The sequence below is a fragment of the Myotis nattereri genome (genome assembly GCF_964212035.1).
Source record: "Myotis nattereri genome assembly, chromosome: 3".
In the NCBI taxonomy this organism is placed as follows: Eukaryota; Metazoa; Chordata; class Mammalia; order Chiroptera; family Vespertilionidae; genus Myotis; species Myotis nattereri.
In genome coordinates this window covers 205,332,932-205,352,567 of record NC_138077.1, presented here as the reverse complement: position 1 = coordinate 205,352,567, position 19,636 = coordinate 205,332,932, and the positions used below count along the sequence as shown (strand labels likewise).

Sequence of the window (19,636 nt, the reverse complement as noted above, 5' to 3'; positions counted from 1 at the left end):
TGACAGCTGACAAATCCATTGCTCCGGATGCTGCCTGCCAGATTTCTCACGCACTGTTCTTGGCTCTGCTAAGGAGCCAGCTGGGCGAGTGAGCATTTTATCTTGGGTGTGCCTCCCTCTACCTCTCCAGAATCACAGAACCATAGAAATGTTAAGCTAAAGGGGACTTTAGAAACCATCTAAACAGCAATTTCTTTTTTTGTTGTTATTAATCCTCACCAGAGGAAATTTTTCCATTGATTTTTAGAGAGTGGAAGGGAGGGGAGAGACAGAGAAAGAGAAACATCTAAGTGAGAGAGACACATCGATTGGTTGCTTCCTGCCCGTGCCCCAACCAGGGCCAGGGATTGAGCCTGCAACCAAGGTACATGCCCTTGACCAGAATCAAACCCGGGACCCTTCAGTCTGTAGGTTAACGCTCTATCCACTGAGCAAAACTGACGAGGGCAGCAGCAACTTCTCTTTAAAATAAAGAAAACCAAGACCCGGACTTATTCATCACTAAGACTTATATCACTAAATAGTAAATGAATCAGGACCAGAAAACAAATTTCTTGATTATGTAATCATAAGTCAAAAATTTAAGAATATAGCTACACTATGTTAAAGAATACTTATATCTCATCTGTATAATTTTATTTTCCAAATTAATTGTTTTTATCAAGAATACTAAGTGTCCAAAATGCAAACAAATTCTGAAAGGGGAAGTAAAGAAACTAATAGCTGCTAAGGGCATACCATAAGCCAGGCAGGCACGGGTGGGTTTTGGGAGAGCCTCACAAATAGCTCCATGAGATTGAGCACTATTATCCCAGTTTACAGATAAGTAAACCACAGCTCAGAAAAGTTAAGTGACTTGTCCCAGGTCCTGGGCACTGAATGACAAATTCGCAGGTCTGCTTCCTGTGACCAAACAGTCCCTACAGAGTGTTAAACAACCCAACCTAACATGAAATTAATTTCAAATGACTTCTGGAGAACAACTTGCTAGTTCACAAAATCAGAAAGGGGCAGTGAGCATCTTCCCCCAGGCTGGGCAAATTATGAACAACTCTATCAACTCCCAAATTCTGACATCTCCTATCACCTTGAATTACACACTATTCTCACAAACACTCCCAGTGATGGGTGGATTTCTCAAAAACACTGAAGCCTTTTTTAGACATTTCTCCGGCTGACGGCTTCCCAGACCCCTTCAGATGACCCGCAAGGCGCCATTACCTATGGTCTGATCACTAATGTTTCACAGATGTCTACAGCTGCTGCCTCTGCATGATCCCAGCTGGTTTCATGTAACAAGTGACTAACCCCTCCACTTTGTCAACTGGTAGTTAGACACATTACTAAGGGCAATTCCAAGACATCTTCAATGGATGCCATACATGCTGTCCATGTCTACCTTGATGGCACAACAAGAAATTCAAGACGCCTTTCTTGAAAGTCAAAGAACATGAAAGCAGAGTGTCCCCGTATTCCGAAGTTAAAAAAAATAAAGTTTGGAAAAAACATCATCTACATGTTCATTGACAACAGCTAAGAAAAGTAAATTCCCTTTTTCGTAACAGAAGCCAATTCACATAAACCTTCCCCAAAACTGATTTATAAGGTGGCCTGGATGAAATCTGTAACATTTGGCCACAGGTTAACACCAATCACACCCTGCACATGGCTTCCAAAGGTGTGGGGGAGACCGTGGATCCCACCTGCAAACAGTGCAAATGGACGAGTCTTGGTGGGAAAGCACCAACATTTAAAGGCTCCACCCATCCAAGTATTTCATCTAAAAGGTGGGCAGTACTGCCTTGTGACTTTTGTCCAAAGGGAGGCTTGAGGAAAAGAACACAATGTTTATGCATCAAGCAGAACATCTGGGCCATTTCTTTCCTCGGGTCCTGAGCTCCTATTTCAGATGCCTATAAAGGGGGAAGATTCCCCAGCCTCTGCTTGCCCCTTCCAGCTCAATGGCTGCTGCATATGATGGTACCACACTCCACAGTTACCATGGGCACACATAGATACAACAGATTCTGCAACAAGCACTGGCCATCGGGCACCCCCAAATAGAACACCAAAGCCCTAGTATCTGATGGCGGCAGAAAAGCACAATGCCACGTTTTACAATCTGTGATAAATTTGTAAATCAAACCAAAGACCTGTCACAAAGACCCCCCACTTCCAGGTGTCAGGACCCACTAGGTAGGGAGATGCCTAAAAATGAGGTCCTTCTATATCTACGACCTAACACAGGCTACCTTGCCAGTCTATGGGTGGTAAAAAACAAAAAATAAACAAACAAACAAAAACACTGGAAGTAGGGTAGTCACGGATTTAAATCCTCATCTGTCACTTCCTAGCAGTGGAGAGCTCAACAAGTCCTTCACCTGTGAAATGGGAAGAATAATAATACCACCTATCTTGCAGTGTTGTTTTGAGGACAATAGTATAAAATATATGTATGTAAAAACAACAACAACAAAACAAAAAAACACACAAAAACCAGCACAGTTCCTGAAACGTATTAAGTGTTCAAAAAAATCGGTATGCTCACCATGCTCTGACAGAGTAGTAACAGGGGTACAAGATTCTAATGTTCCTACATGGGATGAAAACACCTATACTAACGTGGTTACATTACCTGAAGGCATGCAAGTAATGTAATAGCAATAGCTATTTTACAAGCAAGAGCACCACTCCTCCATCAACAGACAAGTTTCCTTAGAGTTAGTGAACATCTCCCCAACAAGACATTTTCTGAAGCTCAAAGCCTTCTTCCCTTCCATCCTATAATGAATGCTGAGTGCTGCATCTCATGAAAGGGGGCTTAAAGTCCTTCAGTGAGCAAAACGGATCAAAGAAAGGGAAGCAACAAGTTCCAATTCTAAAATATATTTTTGATAAGCACCCCAAACACTGAACAGTACTATTATTACCATCTCTCAAACTATCACCTAAAGCAGGCTGTGCCCAACAAGGCAACTTCTACTGAGTTGTTACTCCACAGCAGGCTCAGACTTAAGGGCTTAAATTGCATTAATATAAATAATAGCTAAAACTTATTAAGGCATTGGTCTAAGAGCTTTATATGCCAATATCTCATTTAATCTTAAACACAATGCTAAGAGGTACTAGTATTCTGTCAGACATGAAGACTGACACACTCTGTGTGGCGAGGTTACATGTGCTCTCTGACCCCAAAGCCTACATATCTAACCACTACCCTGTGCTGTCGGGCAGCCAGCCAACTGCTCCCTTTCTTGTCCTCAAACCACAGCCATCTCTTTGTCTATAAAAGATGGGGAGCTAGTTACTTAGCATCCACTTTGCCCAGCTGACTGGCAGATGAGGGAGTGGTGTGGCACTCTAGTTAAGAATACAGGTTTGAAAGAAGCTCTCTGCATTCAAATCCTGACTCTACCAGTTTCTAGCGGTATGAGCCTGGACAAGTTACTAAACTCTTCTGACCTCAGATTTCCCAATCTATAAAATGAAGGTTAACAAGAGCACATACTTCATACTGTTATTTTAAGAACCAAGTGGGGGTAATCCTTACACAGCCCTTAGCACATACCTGGGACATAGTCATTGCTCCATAAATTTTACATGTTAAGTCAACAGAGGAAAGAGGGGGAAAAAAAGGTAGATATAATCTAAAATTTAAAAATAAAGGCCTCTGGCCTTCTGCCAACAGCTAGAAAACAGTACTGGACTTTGTGCATCCACAGCACGGCAGCGACTGTGAGCACCAGGAAGTCCTTGGGGCCTGCAGAGCCTGATGGCATGACTGCTTGATCAAAGGAGGGCTAGGTGAGGCTCCGTGATCTGGGCTGGGCCTGTTTCAGCACATACCTCTACAAAGCAGAACTCCAAGGATGGTGTATAAGACAATTCTTTACAAATACAAATGCTTGATTTCTCAGAATAGTGTTTTCCTGTTCCAGGGTAGATAAAACTGTTTCTCATCCAGGCATATAAATTCTCTAATGACTCATTAAAAGCAGAGTCCTGTAATGTGGGACCTTAAGTTAGTCAGGTCTTCCAGGCATATAAGAAATGCCACTCGGGCCCTCACAGCTTGCTTCTAGAGCAGGACAGGGAGAAATCTGAGGACACGGTGCTGCCCAACTCAAGGCGGGGGTATCATTATCCTAATCACGCAGGTTAGTAACTTCCCCACCTACATTACTGCCAAAGCCATGCAGTATGCAACTGAGCCCAAGGAGACACACTTCCCTAAAGATGTTTTTGAGTGGGATGCTGCAAATTTCCAATAAAGGAAATAAAAAGTAACATCAATTCTTTCCTGTCTCTTGGTCACGTGATTAAATACAGCATGCAAAATCAGCCAGCCTGAGACGCTGTGTGCCTTCCGCACGGTCTGAAAGACTTGACATGGAACGGAGAAGCTCTACCACTGGAAAAGTGATCAGGAACAACACACAATGGGCAGTGGGACTTGTTCCCGATACTGTCACAGCAAGACACCATCCTAGTATTCCAAAACCAGCAATGCATTCTCCCCATATTCCCACCAGCCCGGGGAGAGGGAGTAAGCTGTTTACCAGGGACCTCAGCAGTGGGAGAGCTTCATGACACAAAGAGAAAACATCTTTGCTTTAGTTTGCCAATTTTCTTATACTGAGCTCATAAGTTCCATGACCAAAACGAATGAGAGGCACCACAGGAGAGCTTGGAAAAGCAGAGGGGGCTGTTTTGCTAGGGCAAGTTCCTCTAACATGAAGGTAGAAATCAATTCACTTTCCCCTTCTAACCCTTGAGTCCCAGGAGAACGCCAATGTTTGGATGGCCTACGAATGCTCAGCTTTCCAGCAGCGCCCCAGACAGGGAATCCATCCATCCAAGTATTGTTCTTACCTCCCACCTCCTCCTACGTCAGGGAGGGGACCGGGCACATGGTTCCGAGGTCACACTCCTCACTGAAAGGATCGTGGGAATGCTTACGGAAACACTGTGACAGCCCTGCCAGCTGGAACTGCCGCTGAGGCTGGAGAGCCGAGGAGAGCAGATGAGATGCAGGAGGGACGGAGCGCAGGGAGGCAGATGTTACACGTTATCATAAAACAAGCAAAAACGATCGAGTTGTCCGCTTTAAATGTGTGCTGCTTACTGTATTTCGATTATACCGCAATAAAGTTAGAGAGGAGAGAAAAGGAGAGCTGGCCGGTCGCCTGCGACCTCAGAAGTGCACCGCTGGCCTGCAGCTCTGGAAAGCAGGTTTTAATGAGAAAATTCAATTAGGAAGTCAACTTAAGGAGACCGGAGCATGCTGAGTGGGAAGAGGAGGCTTTCCCAAGTGTCTGCGTGCCGAGCAGCACACCAAGGTACTCGGAAAAATGACCACTGAAGCTTCCCACGGCTCTCAGGCCACAGGACTCCACCGAGCCGACACGTGGTACTGGAACCGGAACCCCGATCTGTTCTCCCTTTCCCAGCTTCCTTTGCTATTGCTCTAGTGACACTGTGTAAGAGAAATCTGCTGCCGAAGGACTAGGATTCCAACTCTCAAACACGTCAAGTTGTTCAAAGGCGGTAACAGCACAGACATGTATGTGCCTGGCCATAGAGTGTAATGAATATGTGTTAGAAATAGATGCTGGGAGAGATGATGTAGGGACCAGAGGCTGACAGGCCCCCAGAAGCCTCCAAGGTCATCAGCAAGGGTTGGCCGCTGTCTTTTGGTTTTCCTTCCGACCAACAGCGGGCAGCTGGATAAAGTTGGGAAATCTTCTGACTGGGGAAAATGGCTTAGCTGATTCTTATAGGAAAATTAAATCCAGAGCAAGGACGCAGGGGTAGGAATCCGTTTCCAATTGATGATGGAAAACAGATTTATTCATCAGCCAGGATTCATTCTTGTAGGATGTAAAAATCAGCGAGTTCCTCACAAGACCACAAAAGTTCAAGGAGGTACAGAGGGTGGTGGCACATCCTGAAGAGATGCCTGTGGGAAAGAAGACTTCCGCCCTTTGGCTAGCCCAGCGGTGAGACAGGGAAGAGCACCTCTTTTGGCAGGTGTTCCAAACACTCCCACACGGAAAGGTGAGATCAAGTCCAAAACTGCCCCATTCACCTAACTGTTCGACACTGACGGGAACAGAAGTCATGAAACCATCCTAGACAACTGCAACCTCTTTCCCGCACAGCACCACTGCACACATTTCCATTCACGTGGGAAATGGTGGTATCAGCTGGTGAAGTGTGAGTTACTGAAGAATCACAGAAATTTAGTGACCTCGGAATCCACTTCCCCTTACAAACTCCCTAAAGCCTTGTGTCTTTCAGCCTCTGCTTGGTCATTACCAGAGGAGGAAACCCCACCAGGTCCCAGGGCACACAGCACTGTTCGTCCCTATACCTTCAACTTCTACCCGCTGACAAGCCTTCTGTCCTCTACAGCCATCCCAAAGATGTGCAAGTTCTTGGCCACCAACACCCCTATAACATCCCTTCAAGTATCAGAAGCAAGCCGTCATGTCCTCCCTCACAAGGCAGCTCACCTCCTGGCTAAACACTCCAAGTTCTGCCCGTGTCCTAGCTACGACTCAATTCTGAGACCCCTCACCAGTAAGTGTTCCTGTGGTCAATGGGTGCTTACTGGCATCACTCATCTTCAATCTTATTCCCGTTAGATTCAATGCTTGGAGTCTGTTGTTTCATTTGTTTTTGAGAGAATCGAGGTCCTAACATCTAGCACTTCAGCAGCTTCTCCAGCTGCCATCACATCCTTTGCCCAGGAATAAAGCAGGACAGGGCAGAGCACAACCAGGCAGGGGGCTGCTACCAATTTTGCCAACAGCTGAAGTAAAACATACATGTACTACTGACAAGCCCAGTAAACTGCTTAGAAAGTACTTCCTGGCCTAATCATTCAGGAAACACTTTAATAAAGTGTAATGAATATGTGTTAGAAATAGATGCTGGGAGAGGTGATGTAACAACAATTTGCTCTCTTACGTAGATTAAGCATGTCTCCTGAAATCTAATCCTGGCAGCTCAGCCAACCTTTCCTCACAGTCCAGCCTAATGCCAACTGTTCTGGATGGCAACCACTGGATCTAAAGCAAGGAGCCGCCGCTTTGCTAGAGTGTGTGGTATGTGCACCGATGAACAGCGTGAGGAGTAGAAGTTGGTTGACAGCCAAGCTGAGGTCCCCTAAGTGCAGTGACTTAGTCTGCATTGGTATTACTGCATCCAACTCTACTAATTTACTCTAGTTCATCCTTAAGACAGACTATCACATGAAAAACCACACTTTCCAAGAATAGATAATGCAATTAGAAAATATACATAATATACTAATAAGCAGGAAAGAAAACTCTAAAAGGGTGAATCCCAGTTACTTCGCCCTGTTTGTCCTGGCTGTGCAGCTTGTGTCCCAACTATGGCCTGGGGTCTCTCCCCTCCCTGCATTCAGGGGGAGGGGACACATGGCCCAATGGTGACCCGAGCACACAGGAGTTCATGGGCTTCAGAACTTTCCTTGGAAGTAATGTGAGTGTGGGAGGTGTACTGAGGAACACTGCATTTTCTGTGGGACCCAGCTCAGTTGCCCAGCCAGCCCGGGGAGAGAAGCGTTTCATGGCAGAAGAAGAAGGCCCAATGGCCCCAAGGGAATGGGCAGAGCACATTCATTTCACTCACTGAGCACCCAGCATGTTTACAAAGAATAAGCCACTGATGTGTTCACCCCTTTTCACAATACACACCCCATGTGTCACCAACACACTCAGAACCCTAGAACTAAAGAAAGAACCACGTTAGGCCTCCCCAAGCTCCAAAGTGGCAGAGGCCATGGTGATGCTGGGTGAGGGGTGGCTTGATGAGGGAGGACCCAGAACACAAGGAGAAAACGGCAGCCTCCAGCTGCACAAGAGCACGAGAGGAATCCACAGGGGCCCTTCAAACTCATCACAGCAGACGTCTCCACATGCTGGAATGACGTGGGTTCCAGTCTTTGAACTTTGTTTGTGATTTCCAATGATAATGAACAGACATCATTTTTTTTTATCATAAAAAAAAGGATAAAGAATTTTTAAACCAACAATTTTCAAAAACAAAAGGCAGCAATCAAACTTGTTTAGAGCTTGGTACAGAGTATAGGAGAATTCTAGTCTCAGAATGGAGAGACCCAGACTGCTCATTAAAATTAAACCAGAGGAACTGATTCAAACTCATTTAAGCTAGGGAAGTGTGTTGATAGGTAAATGGGGGCTCATTATGTTGCCTGTTTGAAATTTTCCATAAAGTTTTATAAAAATTTAAATCAACACTCTTTTGCATTAAGCCCCATCTAACCCGAGCTTCTGCAGGTCTCAAGCCCTGTATGAATCTAATTTTTACTGGGCATTAGGCAACCTTCTCTCACTTGCACTCGGTCCAGAGAAACCCCTTAAGGGAAGAGGAGCAAAGGGAAGCCCTGAATGAAGCTTTGCAGCAGCCAGGTGCTTAAAGGACTGAAAAAAACAGGATCCTTAGAGGTCACCAAAACCCCTTCAGCTTGGAAAGCTTTGCCTTCCCTGATTTCCTGTAAAGATGCCACCAGGCCCTCTGACTCTCCAGCTCCAGTTTGTTTTCAGGAAAGTCCCACTGCTTCTGGCTGTAGTTGGCTGCCTTCTACACACTAAAAATACAGCTCCTCCGTGCTGCGGAAACTGCCTCCACGGACACCAATGGCACTAAGAGAAGTCTTCCTTACTTGCATTATTTTCTCGGGAGATCGAGGGTGTAAGCACGCAGATGTCTAGCACTGGTCTGATTTCATACCTTCCCCACCTACCCCCACTCCCCCAAACACTTAAAAATAATTAAACCCTTCTCTGCAATAAGCATGTTTTACTTTGATAAAAGGATTTTAAAAAATCTATTCCTACTTCAAAATAAGTAAGATACTGTGTAATAGAACCACGCCTACTCAGGGCCCAGTTGTAAGGAGATACAAGGTAGCTCAAGTCAGTTTCTGGTTCATGGCTGCCTTTAGAGGCCCCAGGAGCCAAAATTCAAATAACTTTGATGTGACCCTGGCCAGTTTGGCTCAATATATAGAGTGTCGGCCTGTGGACTGAAGTCCGGGTTTGATTCCAGGTTGTGGGCTCGATACCCAGTAGGGGGCATGCAGGATGCAGCCGATCAACAATTCTCTCTCATCACTGATGTTTCTATCTCTTTCTCCCTCTCCCTTCCTCTCTGAAATCAATAAAAATATATTTTAAAAAACACTAATACCTTTGACGTGAACCTGAATTCCTCCAGAGTGTCTAGCACTTCACAAATGAAGAAACTGAGGTACAGAGGCTGACCAAGACTACAAAGTGGGTATGGTGGCTGCAGCGTGGGATGTGTACCTGACGTGGCCTTCCTCTTTAAGGAAGACACAAAACCCTCTGGTTTTGAGGGCAGTTCACGGTTTCTACCTTGTGAGGCCAGAGATACAGTGATAAAAGCCACAGGCCCTCTTCCCAGAGAAATGCACATACATACAAAAGTTGGAATAAGGTATTTGGTGGTTTCACAGGCCCCTCTGTTGAAAACCTCTGTTCAGATTTATATATATAGATACGTTTTGTATTTATTTATTTTTTAAAATAGATTTCAGAGAGGAAGGGAGAGGGAGAGAGAGAGAGAGAAACTTCAATAATGAGAGAGAATCATTGATCGGCTGCCTCCTGCACACAGTCTATTGGGGATCAAGCCTGCAACTCGGCCATGTGCCCTTAACCGGAATCGAACCTGGGACCCTTTAGTCCACAGGCCGACACTCTATCTATATCCACTGAGCCAAACCGGCTAGGGCTCTTCAGATTTTTGATCACTGATAAACTTTGGCAAGAGAGTGTCCACTTGGAAAGGGACATATGTGTAAATGTCCTTGCGCCCTCTCTCTCCTGAAGTCTGCATGTCCCTCCCCTAGAGCTGCCCTCACGGTGTTTCCAACACCCCAGAACCGAGGTTCCCACAGATGCCTATGCTACCCCCACCATCCATCACATACACCAGGGATCCTCAAACTACGGCCCGCGGACCACATGCAAATACAAATATTGTATTTGTTCCCGTTTTGTTTACTTCAAAATAAGGTATGTGCAGTGTGCATAGGAATTTGTTCATAGTTTTTTTTAAACTATAGTCCGGCCCTCCAACGGTCTGAGGGACAGTGAACTGGCCCCCTGTTTAAAAAGTTTGAGGACCCCTGACATACACAAACTAAACTTTACTGACAACTAAGGATGAATACAAAGGGATTATTTCCAGCCTGGCAGGTGTGGCTCAGTGGTTGAGCATCAATCTATGAACCAGTAGGTCACGATTCAATTCCTGGTCAGAGCACATGACGGAATTGAGGGTTCAACCCCCACTAGGGGGCGTACAGGAGGCAGTGATCAATGATTCTCTCTCATCATTGTTTGTATCTCTCCCTCTCCCTTCCTCTCTGAAATCAAAATACATGTTTTTTTTAAAAGGGGATTATTTCCAGAAAACAGAACAAGGCTACATTTGTCTAGATTATAAACCTAAGATTTTGCTAAAATAAACTACATCCTAGCTCCTTAGGGCACAGGTCTTCACAGGTCCTGAGTGGGCTTTCCACTCACTCCCCTGCCACTTCCCGCCTCACACCTCAACCTGACACGAAGGAGCCATCTCCTGGAAATCTAGGCCTGATCCCAAGGCCAAGGTATGCACTTTCAAGAAGGAAGTAAAATTCAGAGAAGAAATCTAGAAAGCAATTTGGCGAAAACAGTTCCAAATTGGGAGAAAAATGTTTTTCAGGTACAAACCCCTGTCCCCGAATTCTGCAACAGCCTTACACAAAGCATTTACACAGACATTCCTTTCAGCATTACTTAAAGTAGCAACAAGTAGAGACAACCCTGATGCTCAGTGTACGTAAACTTCAGTACAACCATAAGCTGAACACTGCACGGTCATTAACAGGAAGCTGGCAAAGGTGTTTTAAGTAAGTGCGAAAAAAACCGTATGTGATTTTAGTTAAGAAAAAGCAGGATGCAAAATTTAAAGTTTAAGGGGGGTGCTAAAGACTAAAAGGAGGAAAACACAAAAAAGTCAAAGTGATTTCATCCATGAGAGGAGGATTTTGAGTGTTAGTTTTCCATCCTCTTGAAACCATTTTTGCATTTTCCACAAATGAAACATACCTTTTCCCTTTTCTTCTGATTATAAATGTAACACAGGCTCTCTATAACAAATTCGAGCATTACAGAAACAGAAAGTCCCTCTATGATCCCACCACCCAGAGGTAATTACTCCCCAAAGGTAACTAGTAATAATGATTTGGCTCCCACTCTTCCAGATGTTTTCCAACAAACATTCTTTTAGAATCAAATAATTTCTTTAAAAACCAATCCATATGATTCCATATATAGGAAATGTCCAGAAAGAAGAAAGAGTAGTGGTTGCAAGGGATGGAAAAAATGCTGTTAGATGGGACTATGGAGATAGCTCCGCAACTCTGTAAATTTACTCCAAAATGTACAAAAGGGAATCATACACTTAAAACCAGGGAATGTTATGACATGTAAATTATACCTCTATAAAGCACTGAAACACAACAGTGCCGGGACTGGAGGCACTAACAGTGCTGGGCGGCTCAGAGGATGGGGGAGGCAGCCCTGGGCTCTGGCCCTACTTCTCAAGAGCACATGATAAGACCATGTGGTAGGAAAAGACGAAGCTAGTGGCCCCACAGGAATCACTGGACATGGAGAAACCATCAGGTAAGGGGGAGGCGGGGCAGTTCCAATGGATACAGGACACAGGAAAGCACTGGCCAGGCTTGCCTCAAAGATAAATGGTAGAGACAGAGCACTGGCCAGGTGCCCAAACACCTTACAAAACCTCAGGATGCCCTGTGGGCAGGAAAACCCTAGAATGAGGCTCCTATTCAACAGAAACTTTAAAGCCACCAGTGGCAAGATGTTACTCCCTGGTGGTCCTCAAAGGTGAAAAGAAATAGGCCAGAGCTAAAATGAACATATGACAATCAGCCATCGGGAAGATAAGGGGAATGGATTAGGTATTACAGAAAAAGCACAATGACTATAGAACAGAAAAGCAGTCTGGATGCCTGTAACGGTGTAAATGGATACAATTATTAGAAATCAGTTGGCAATTGTGTATCAGAAGCTTTTAAGTGTTCATACCCTTCTAGGACTCTAAAGAAATCACTCAAGCCCTGGCCAGTGTAGCTCAGTTGGTTGGGCATCATCACCTGCACCCAAAGGTTGCCAGTCAGGGCACACACCCAGGATGCAGGCTTGATCCCCCAGTAGGGGGCGTGTAGGAGGCAGCTGATCGATGTTTTGCTCTCACATCACTATTTCTCTCCCCCCTCCCTTCCCCTCTCTCTAAAAATCAATAAAAAAGAAATATCGGGTGAGGAATTAAAAAAAAGAAAAAGAAATATGCTGATGAATTTAAAACTTAGCCTAGACAGAGGCATTGAGCAGCAGTCCTAATCCTTGAGGGAACCCAGTATCACCCAGAAGGAAGCTGGAACCACAGACTTATTTATGCCTCCCTAAGAGTAGTTTCTGGATGCAGCAATCCAGCTAAATGATCTGTAGCTAGCAGATTAACTTAACAAACATGCCCCAGGGATGGCACCCCTATTTCAGGGTCAGAGCAGTCCAGCCAGCGTTAAGCTGAGAACTGGTGGAGAAGGGCGCACAGCTAACTGGTTCACATGCCCTCTGCTCTGTTTAGTGGCCTCAACCAGAATGCTGTGCCACTTATAAGCTGATGCCACCTAAGCTATTTGCATCTAATTATAGCTGAAGTAGAACATTTATTTTATGTTTAAGAATTAGGCCCTAGACGGTTTGGATCACTGGATAGAGCGTCGGCCTGGGGACTGAAGAGTCCTGGGTTCGATTCCGGTCAAGGGCATGTACCTTGGTTGCAGGCACATCGCCAGTAGGGGGTGTGCAGGAGGCAGCTGATCGATGCTTCTCTCTCATCAATGTTTCTAACTCTCTATCCCTCTCCCTTCCTCTCTGTAAAAAAAAAAATCAATAAAATATATTTTTTTTAAAAAGAATTAGAACAGAGTGATGTTAGCTCTCTAATTATGACGCTCACACCTGCATTCTAATAAGCTTTGTTCAATGTAGGAAGGGTGAAGACAGAGATAACACAGAGGGAGCTGTGCAAACTCCTTTGCCATGGAGTGGATGGGGCGCATGAGTGCCTCCCAGGCATTGATTTGGGGGTAAGGGGGACAGTGCTGGGCATACAGAGCCAACTTTTTGGAGGGCTAGCAGACAGTCAACCTATCAGCCAATCAAATAAGTGTTAAGGGGAAGGGCCATGGTCCATAGAGATGGGAAGCCAAAAATCATCTCCAAGGAATCAAATGTAAGACGGAGGCAGAGCCTGCTTACACGGCAGGCAGGCAGTGGGCAACTAGTATGGAATGGAACGCTGGGACAGCTCCAGAGGCTAAAAGTAAATACCCAGAATGTCGATGTAAATGTCGATGTTCTCTCCTGGTACTTTCCATCTATGAGAGGGCTTTTCCTTTCCAAAGTAGAACTTTTACTCTTGGTTGTAAATCAATCTGAATGGGCTATCTACTCCCTTCTCCCTCCCACTCTATTGGGTAGCTGATTCATATTTTTCTACTTTTTTTGCCAAATTGAAGAGTGTTTAGAGACTGAAATGAATACATTACTTCACTTCAGCAACCTCCTTAATCTACAAAGCCCAGAGGTAAACACTCCCAAACTCTGCACTCTCTGAACCCCAATCAAAACCTGGTGGCAGCTGGGATAATTTGGACCAAAGAAAGACAGTGTTTTGCCACCTCTTACCTACGATAATTTTACTCCCTAATTTGCAATAAGTTGTCACTTAGCTAAGGTATTGGGGGTGGGGGGTGGGGACTGTTTTCGGTGTCTGTCCGTTTAATCACTGACCTTGCTCACATCCATAATCCTCTCCTAACATGTGCCATGTGGATCCCGCTAACTTTGCTCCATACTTTCCCTACCATCTCCCTTCATCCTCACAGTTAAAATTTCCACTCTGATGGCCACTTAACCACCTGTTGCTCCTCTTCTTCGTCAGATCTGACTTGCATGTCACCTCCCTAGGTTCTGGGATCACCTCTTTTCGGATGGCCATGGCCTGAGTAGGGAACCTTGTACCCTGGAGCTATGTGGACACCGGAGGAGATGACAGGTAAAGGCTGGAGATGACATGATGCTCGGACGCTGCTCCAGGCTGCCCAGTGCCCCCTCCTGACTTCTCCCATCTGGCTTCCATCTGACCGGAGCAGCTGGCCAGGTGGTTTTCATTTGCAGATGAAACCCCAGCAGCTCCATGGTCACAAACCTCCTGACCCTATAGACGATGCCAGACCGACAGGCACAAAGTGCACTTGTATCACTGAGTAGGACTGAAAGGCCACACTTGCCAAAGCCGAAACCAGGGGTAAAAGAACAAAGTGGGGTCTTGATGCTTGAAGAGCTGACGACAGCCAAGAAGAAGAAATGCAATGGTCTGACAAGGGAGTGGATTCCTACATGTTCTGCAATGTCTCACACTGAAGATGCCAGCATATTGGACCTTATTTTCAAGCTGCTCGTTAGCACATTCAAGACAATGAATGAATAGGCAGGTTGTCAATGTGAATTATGAAATGTCTATGCAATGTAATGTCACGAAACATCTAAGATCAGTTTTATAAAGAAAATAGTAATAATATACAAAAATGGTGATTATGATTATAATAAACTAGGAGCCCAGCATGCGAGATCGCACAAGACCCAGGACCCAGACTCCCGCGGCTCGGGGGGACCCAGAAACCCACCCGCGCCTCCCGTCAAATCCTCCAGAGTCAAGTCCCCGCCCACCCACGTGTGCCTCGCTGCACACTCAGTCCCGCCCACACTGCGCACACAGCCTCCTGCTGATCGGTCATTACAGTGTGATGGCGTGACGACCACAGGCTTTTTATATAATAGTTATGCCAACAAAGGGTTTTCTGTGTGCCAGACACTGCTATAAGTGCTCTACATATATGACCTCATTCAATCCTCATAACATGCCTACAAGCTAGATGAGAGGACTGAGATACAGAGAGGTTAAGGAACTTAGCAAAGATCACAAAGTTAGTAAGTGATAGAGCTGGAGTATGGACCCAGAGCCATGTTTTTAGATACCATGCAATATTGTCACCCACAATATAATAATCAATGTAATATAACATAGCAACATAACATATATATAACAGTATCTATGTATTCATCTGCCATAAAATTAAATTATAATCATAAAAGGCCAGAGAAAAATACTCCAACATAACGAATGTTTTGTCTTAAGTAGTGGGATTAAGGTAATTATTTCTTTTTATACTTTGCTAATTTTCTACAATTTACAAAATCAGAAAGGGACCATGGCTATTATCACTTTCAAGTCCTTAGAGAAAGATAGTGAGTGTGTTGGAACTAGGGATTCCCAAAAATTGGTCCCTGACAGTTATAATGAAACTTTCACACGTTACTTAAATCCCACCACCACCACCACCACACGTTTCTTATCCTGTGAAATGGGAATAATGCTGCCTAAACTCAGAGATGTATTAGGATGAAATGAGAGCAGAGGTAGAGCTCCTGGCACAAAATCTGGAATCAAAACAATGACATAAAAAACAACAACAACAACAACGACATCTTTCCTGGGGCCCCAGACATTATTCACAATAACAACAGCTACTACTGTTTGATGCCCACCCTACCTGGTATGTAACACACAGAGCCAGCTCTTTCTAACTCCCTGGCAGGCAAAAGGAAGAAAAGAGGTTCAGGAGATTGTCCAGGGCCATGGTGCCTGGAAGAGGCTGGCTGGAGATTCAAATCAAGTTTCCCAATTCCAGGGCCCACACTTCTTCCTCATCAAGGCCTCACTTACAGACCAAGTTCCAGGTGAAGGCGGTACCACCACCATGTTGGGGCTTCCTAGCACCACCGTCTTCCTCTTCCTGACCACTCCCTTCCTTTTCAACTATTTCAGATTCCTCGGGGTTCAGGGAGAAGGGAGCACAGAATGCCTCACAGTGAAATGATTTCAATGTAGGTCTCAGTATCTTTGTTCACACTACAAACCTGATCCACCTGGTTCAATTATCCCCCAACTGCCCTTAACTCAGCCTAAGTTCATAGACAAATGGATGCTGATAGTCTTGGGAGCAAGCTTCAGCCCTCCCCTCCTAAAGCCAGACATAGGAGCAGTCTATTTTCCAATACTAAATTCAAGAGAAAAGACTGTTTGCCATCTTGGTATATTTGATTCTAGGTGGGAGAGTGGTAAGGTAGTCTTCCAAGTTGTCCCAACAGCACAAAAAGCCCAACCTCAGGAGGCTCAGCTGGGTAAGCGATGGCATTGCTGTGGCTCCCGGGCTGGACCGGTGGAGAATAAGTGTCCATTTGCAACACTGGGCACTGGAGCACTTTAAAAGGAGCCCTTCTCAGAGGCTGACAGTAAGCCATCTCGAAGCAGAACCAAGCTTTGACAATGCATCCTGACTCACGGGCAGAGGTGGGCCCTGCTTTAAGAGACCAAACGTAGTCCCTCCCCAGCCTCCCAAACAGACTTCCTGAAAGGGTTAAGCAGAAGAATGTTTTACTTTTTAAAATTTTTAATCAAGTTCATCGTATGGTCCTTTAGGGTGTAGACCTGATGTACAAAATGTCCACTTTACTTACTATACACTTCAGCAGTGTTTCTAGAGTCTAAAAGCAAAGGCTACCTCAACTGGGCCCATCTTGAAACAGGAAGAGGAGTACTTGGAGATGATCAAGGTTCACCCCATCATTTCACAAACAAGAAAACTGAATCCAGAAAAAAAGTAGCTTGCACAAGAACCCTTGGAAGCTAAGGACCATAAAAATGATCCTTTTACACATTTGCAACGTCAGCTGACATTTAGCCTTGTGTTGGAAAATCTTTTATTTCTGAAGGATAAAGGGGCAGGGGAGGAAAAGTATCTAAAATGCAGACACCACATTTGTTTTGGAAAAGACCAGTCCAGAGTGCACAAAAGGTCATGAAAAACCCCAATGACACCACCACCAATGTTTGTCTTTGGAATAATAGAAAGGGATGTTTATTATTTGTAAGAATTATCTCTGCTATTACATGACTCATTCCTGCATGCTAGGACTGCTCTCATCTAGTGCCAAGAAATGAATGCTAAATTAGAAAGTTTGCAAGTTATCATTGCCCGATAAGTGCCACACTGCAGAGCAAACGTATATGCACCAAATCAGCCCTGCAGAGGGACTGTCACTGTCCCTCTCACTATTACCAGCTGTTCCTATTTTACTGTAAGACCCTGACGACATGTTAATGCCAGAACTCATCAACCTCAGCAGTTTAATTGCTCAGAAACACCCACAGAGTTAGCATGAGTTCCCAGGGGTCCTGGCACAAGGAAGGGGAGTGGTGGGGGGCAGAGGACAGAAACAGGAGAGGAACAAGGAAAGAAAGACAATGGTTGAGAGAAAAAGAACTTGATGCCACACAAGGAGCCTTTCAGGGTGCAAGTGCACAACCCTATAACTGGCAAAACAGGAAAGTTTTCTTGATTCCAACTACGTGGTGGAAAGGAGGGGAGCATATAATGACAGATAAAATAATACTAATACCACCCTACATGTGTGCAGCGCCTCCTCAGACAGAGGGTAGGTGGATAATACCGTTCCTTCTTTACAGAAGAGGGAGCAGAGGCTCCGGAGGTCAGTGTCCCAGTGTGTAGACAAGGCTGGGACTATTCGGTGAGCACACTTCTGCCCGGGGCAGTACTGCTTCCACTTCTCTGATGACTCAAGTACCTAGGCCTCAACATACCCAAAACCAACCTCAGGGTTTTCTCCCACCAAAACCTATTAAGTATATGTAGATAATAGCTAATATTTACTAAGCATTTACTATGTGTCAGTAATGATGCTATGAAGCAATTAAAAATATATATATATTATTTTTGAGCGCTTTCCGACTTTATTGAACAGCAGCGTCCCCACGTGCAGTCCCCCCAAGTCCCCGGGAGCTATGCTTCTGCCGCTTCCGGTGCCCCGCAGGCTTCACCACCATGAGCCACTTGGCCGCGTTCTCGAACACCAGGACGCCCAGCTCCCGCACGTGGGCCAGCAGCAGCTCAAAGTCCACTTGCGACAGGAACTGGTTATACAGGACACCCTCGGTGAAGTGGAGTCTGTCCCTTTCCAGCTCCCACAGCCGAATCTGGTCTGTGATGGTGGGCAGCAGCACAGGTGTCTGTTTAAGCATCACTGGGTGGGCCCTTGTCCTTAGGAAATGGATGATCTGCTGGGCTGTAATGCCGCTGGCGATGGCCTGCTGCACGCTCTCCCGGGTGACCTGCGCCACCACCATGTTGGGGAAGCGATAGAGCATCTCAGAGAAGAGGGCAATGAGGGCGATCTGCAGCTCCGACTCTGTGTAGGCGTACAGCCGGTAATTGGTTTCCACGACAATGAAGCCTGGCTGATGCGCAGTGCCCCCCACCCCAGAAACACCCGATAAGAGATTGATGGCCAGGCGCATGGGGTAGTACCGCCGAGACTTCCTCTTCCTCTGGAAAACAAGCCCAAACTCACGCAGATGCTGCAGGGAGTTCAACAGAGAATCACTCATACCTTCCACAGAGTAATCCTTGCCCAGAGTAGAGAAGCTGAGCTGGAAGAGGAAGGAGAGGATCTCCACTAGGTCCATGCCCCGACTCTGGGCCGTCTGCAGGTGCTGCAGCATGAAGTACCAGAGCTGAGCGGGGGTGTCCAGCAACAGGAACTGGAAGCCAGCAGAGGTGATACAGGGCGGCTCTCCAGGCTCAGCACTCTTCATAAGACCCGCCTGGCTGAGAAGCTGAGCCAAGTCCTGGCTGACGGCTGCACTGGGGGAGCCCACCATGAAGTGCAGGACCACCTCCCATCGCTCCTCGGCGTACTTATCCAGTGCGGGGACATGCCGGGCATGCTTGTCTGGTCCCAGCTGACGTGTGTCATCAGACCAGGCCTTGCCCCCACCCAGAAGCGCAGTGCGGAGGTTCTGGCGGAAGACGGGGTTGAGGATGAGGCCCTGGAGACCACCAGGAAGCAGCTGCGTGTGCCAGATCCGGAGGCTGCTCAGCAACCCTATACTTTCCTCCTGAGCTTTGCTGAATTCCTTCTTTACCCACAGGGCCACAGCAGCTTGTGGCAAAGGCTGCTCCAGAAAGAGCATCCGCATCACCCAGTTCTTAGCCAACGACGGGAGCTCCCTGAAGACAGCCAGACAGGTGGCAGGATGCCCGTAGAGTCGGTCCAGTACCCCAGGGCTCAGGCCCCCAAGGAACTCCTGCAGATTCCTGCATTGTAGGTGTGCTCGGTTCAGTCCACCCCTCGACGGGGTGCTCTCCATTGTTGGGGTCCAACCCCAGCAGGTCCAGGGGTTCCCAAAGGTGTAGACGGAGTCGGCGAAGAAGGAATGACACGGAGGCAGCGTTCAGTTGATCAGCAGCCTAGCCAGGTTCTCCAGCCAGGTTCTGTCTTTTATTGTCTTGTTACATCTGTATTTATACCAGTTGATTTTAATCCTGTCAATTTCT

General features: G+C 46.0%; 2 protein-coding genes across 3 annotated transcripts in view; both read right to left on the bottom strand.

Moving 5' to 3' along the window:
* CAPZB (capping actin protein of muscle Z-line subunit beta) overlaps positions 1–19,636 on the bottom strand; it is a 125,038-nt gene that overhangs the window by 75,826 nt on the left and 29,576 nt on the right. The gene's annotated exons all lie outside the window — the stretch shown is intronic.
* On the bottom strand, positions 18,025–19,449 carry LOC308514942 (general transcription factor IIH subunit 4-like; the record flags this gene model as incomplete). Its single annotated transcript, XM_081085280.1, has 1 exon — positions 18,025–19,449. One exon carries the CDS (start codon positions 19,447–19,449, stop codon positions 18,034–18,036), a length of 1,416 nt encoding a protein of 471 aa, XP_080941406.1. The 3' UTR covers positions 18,025–18,033.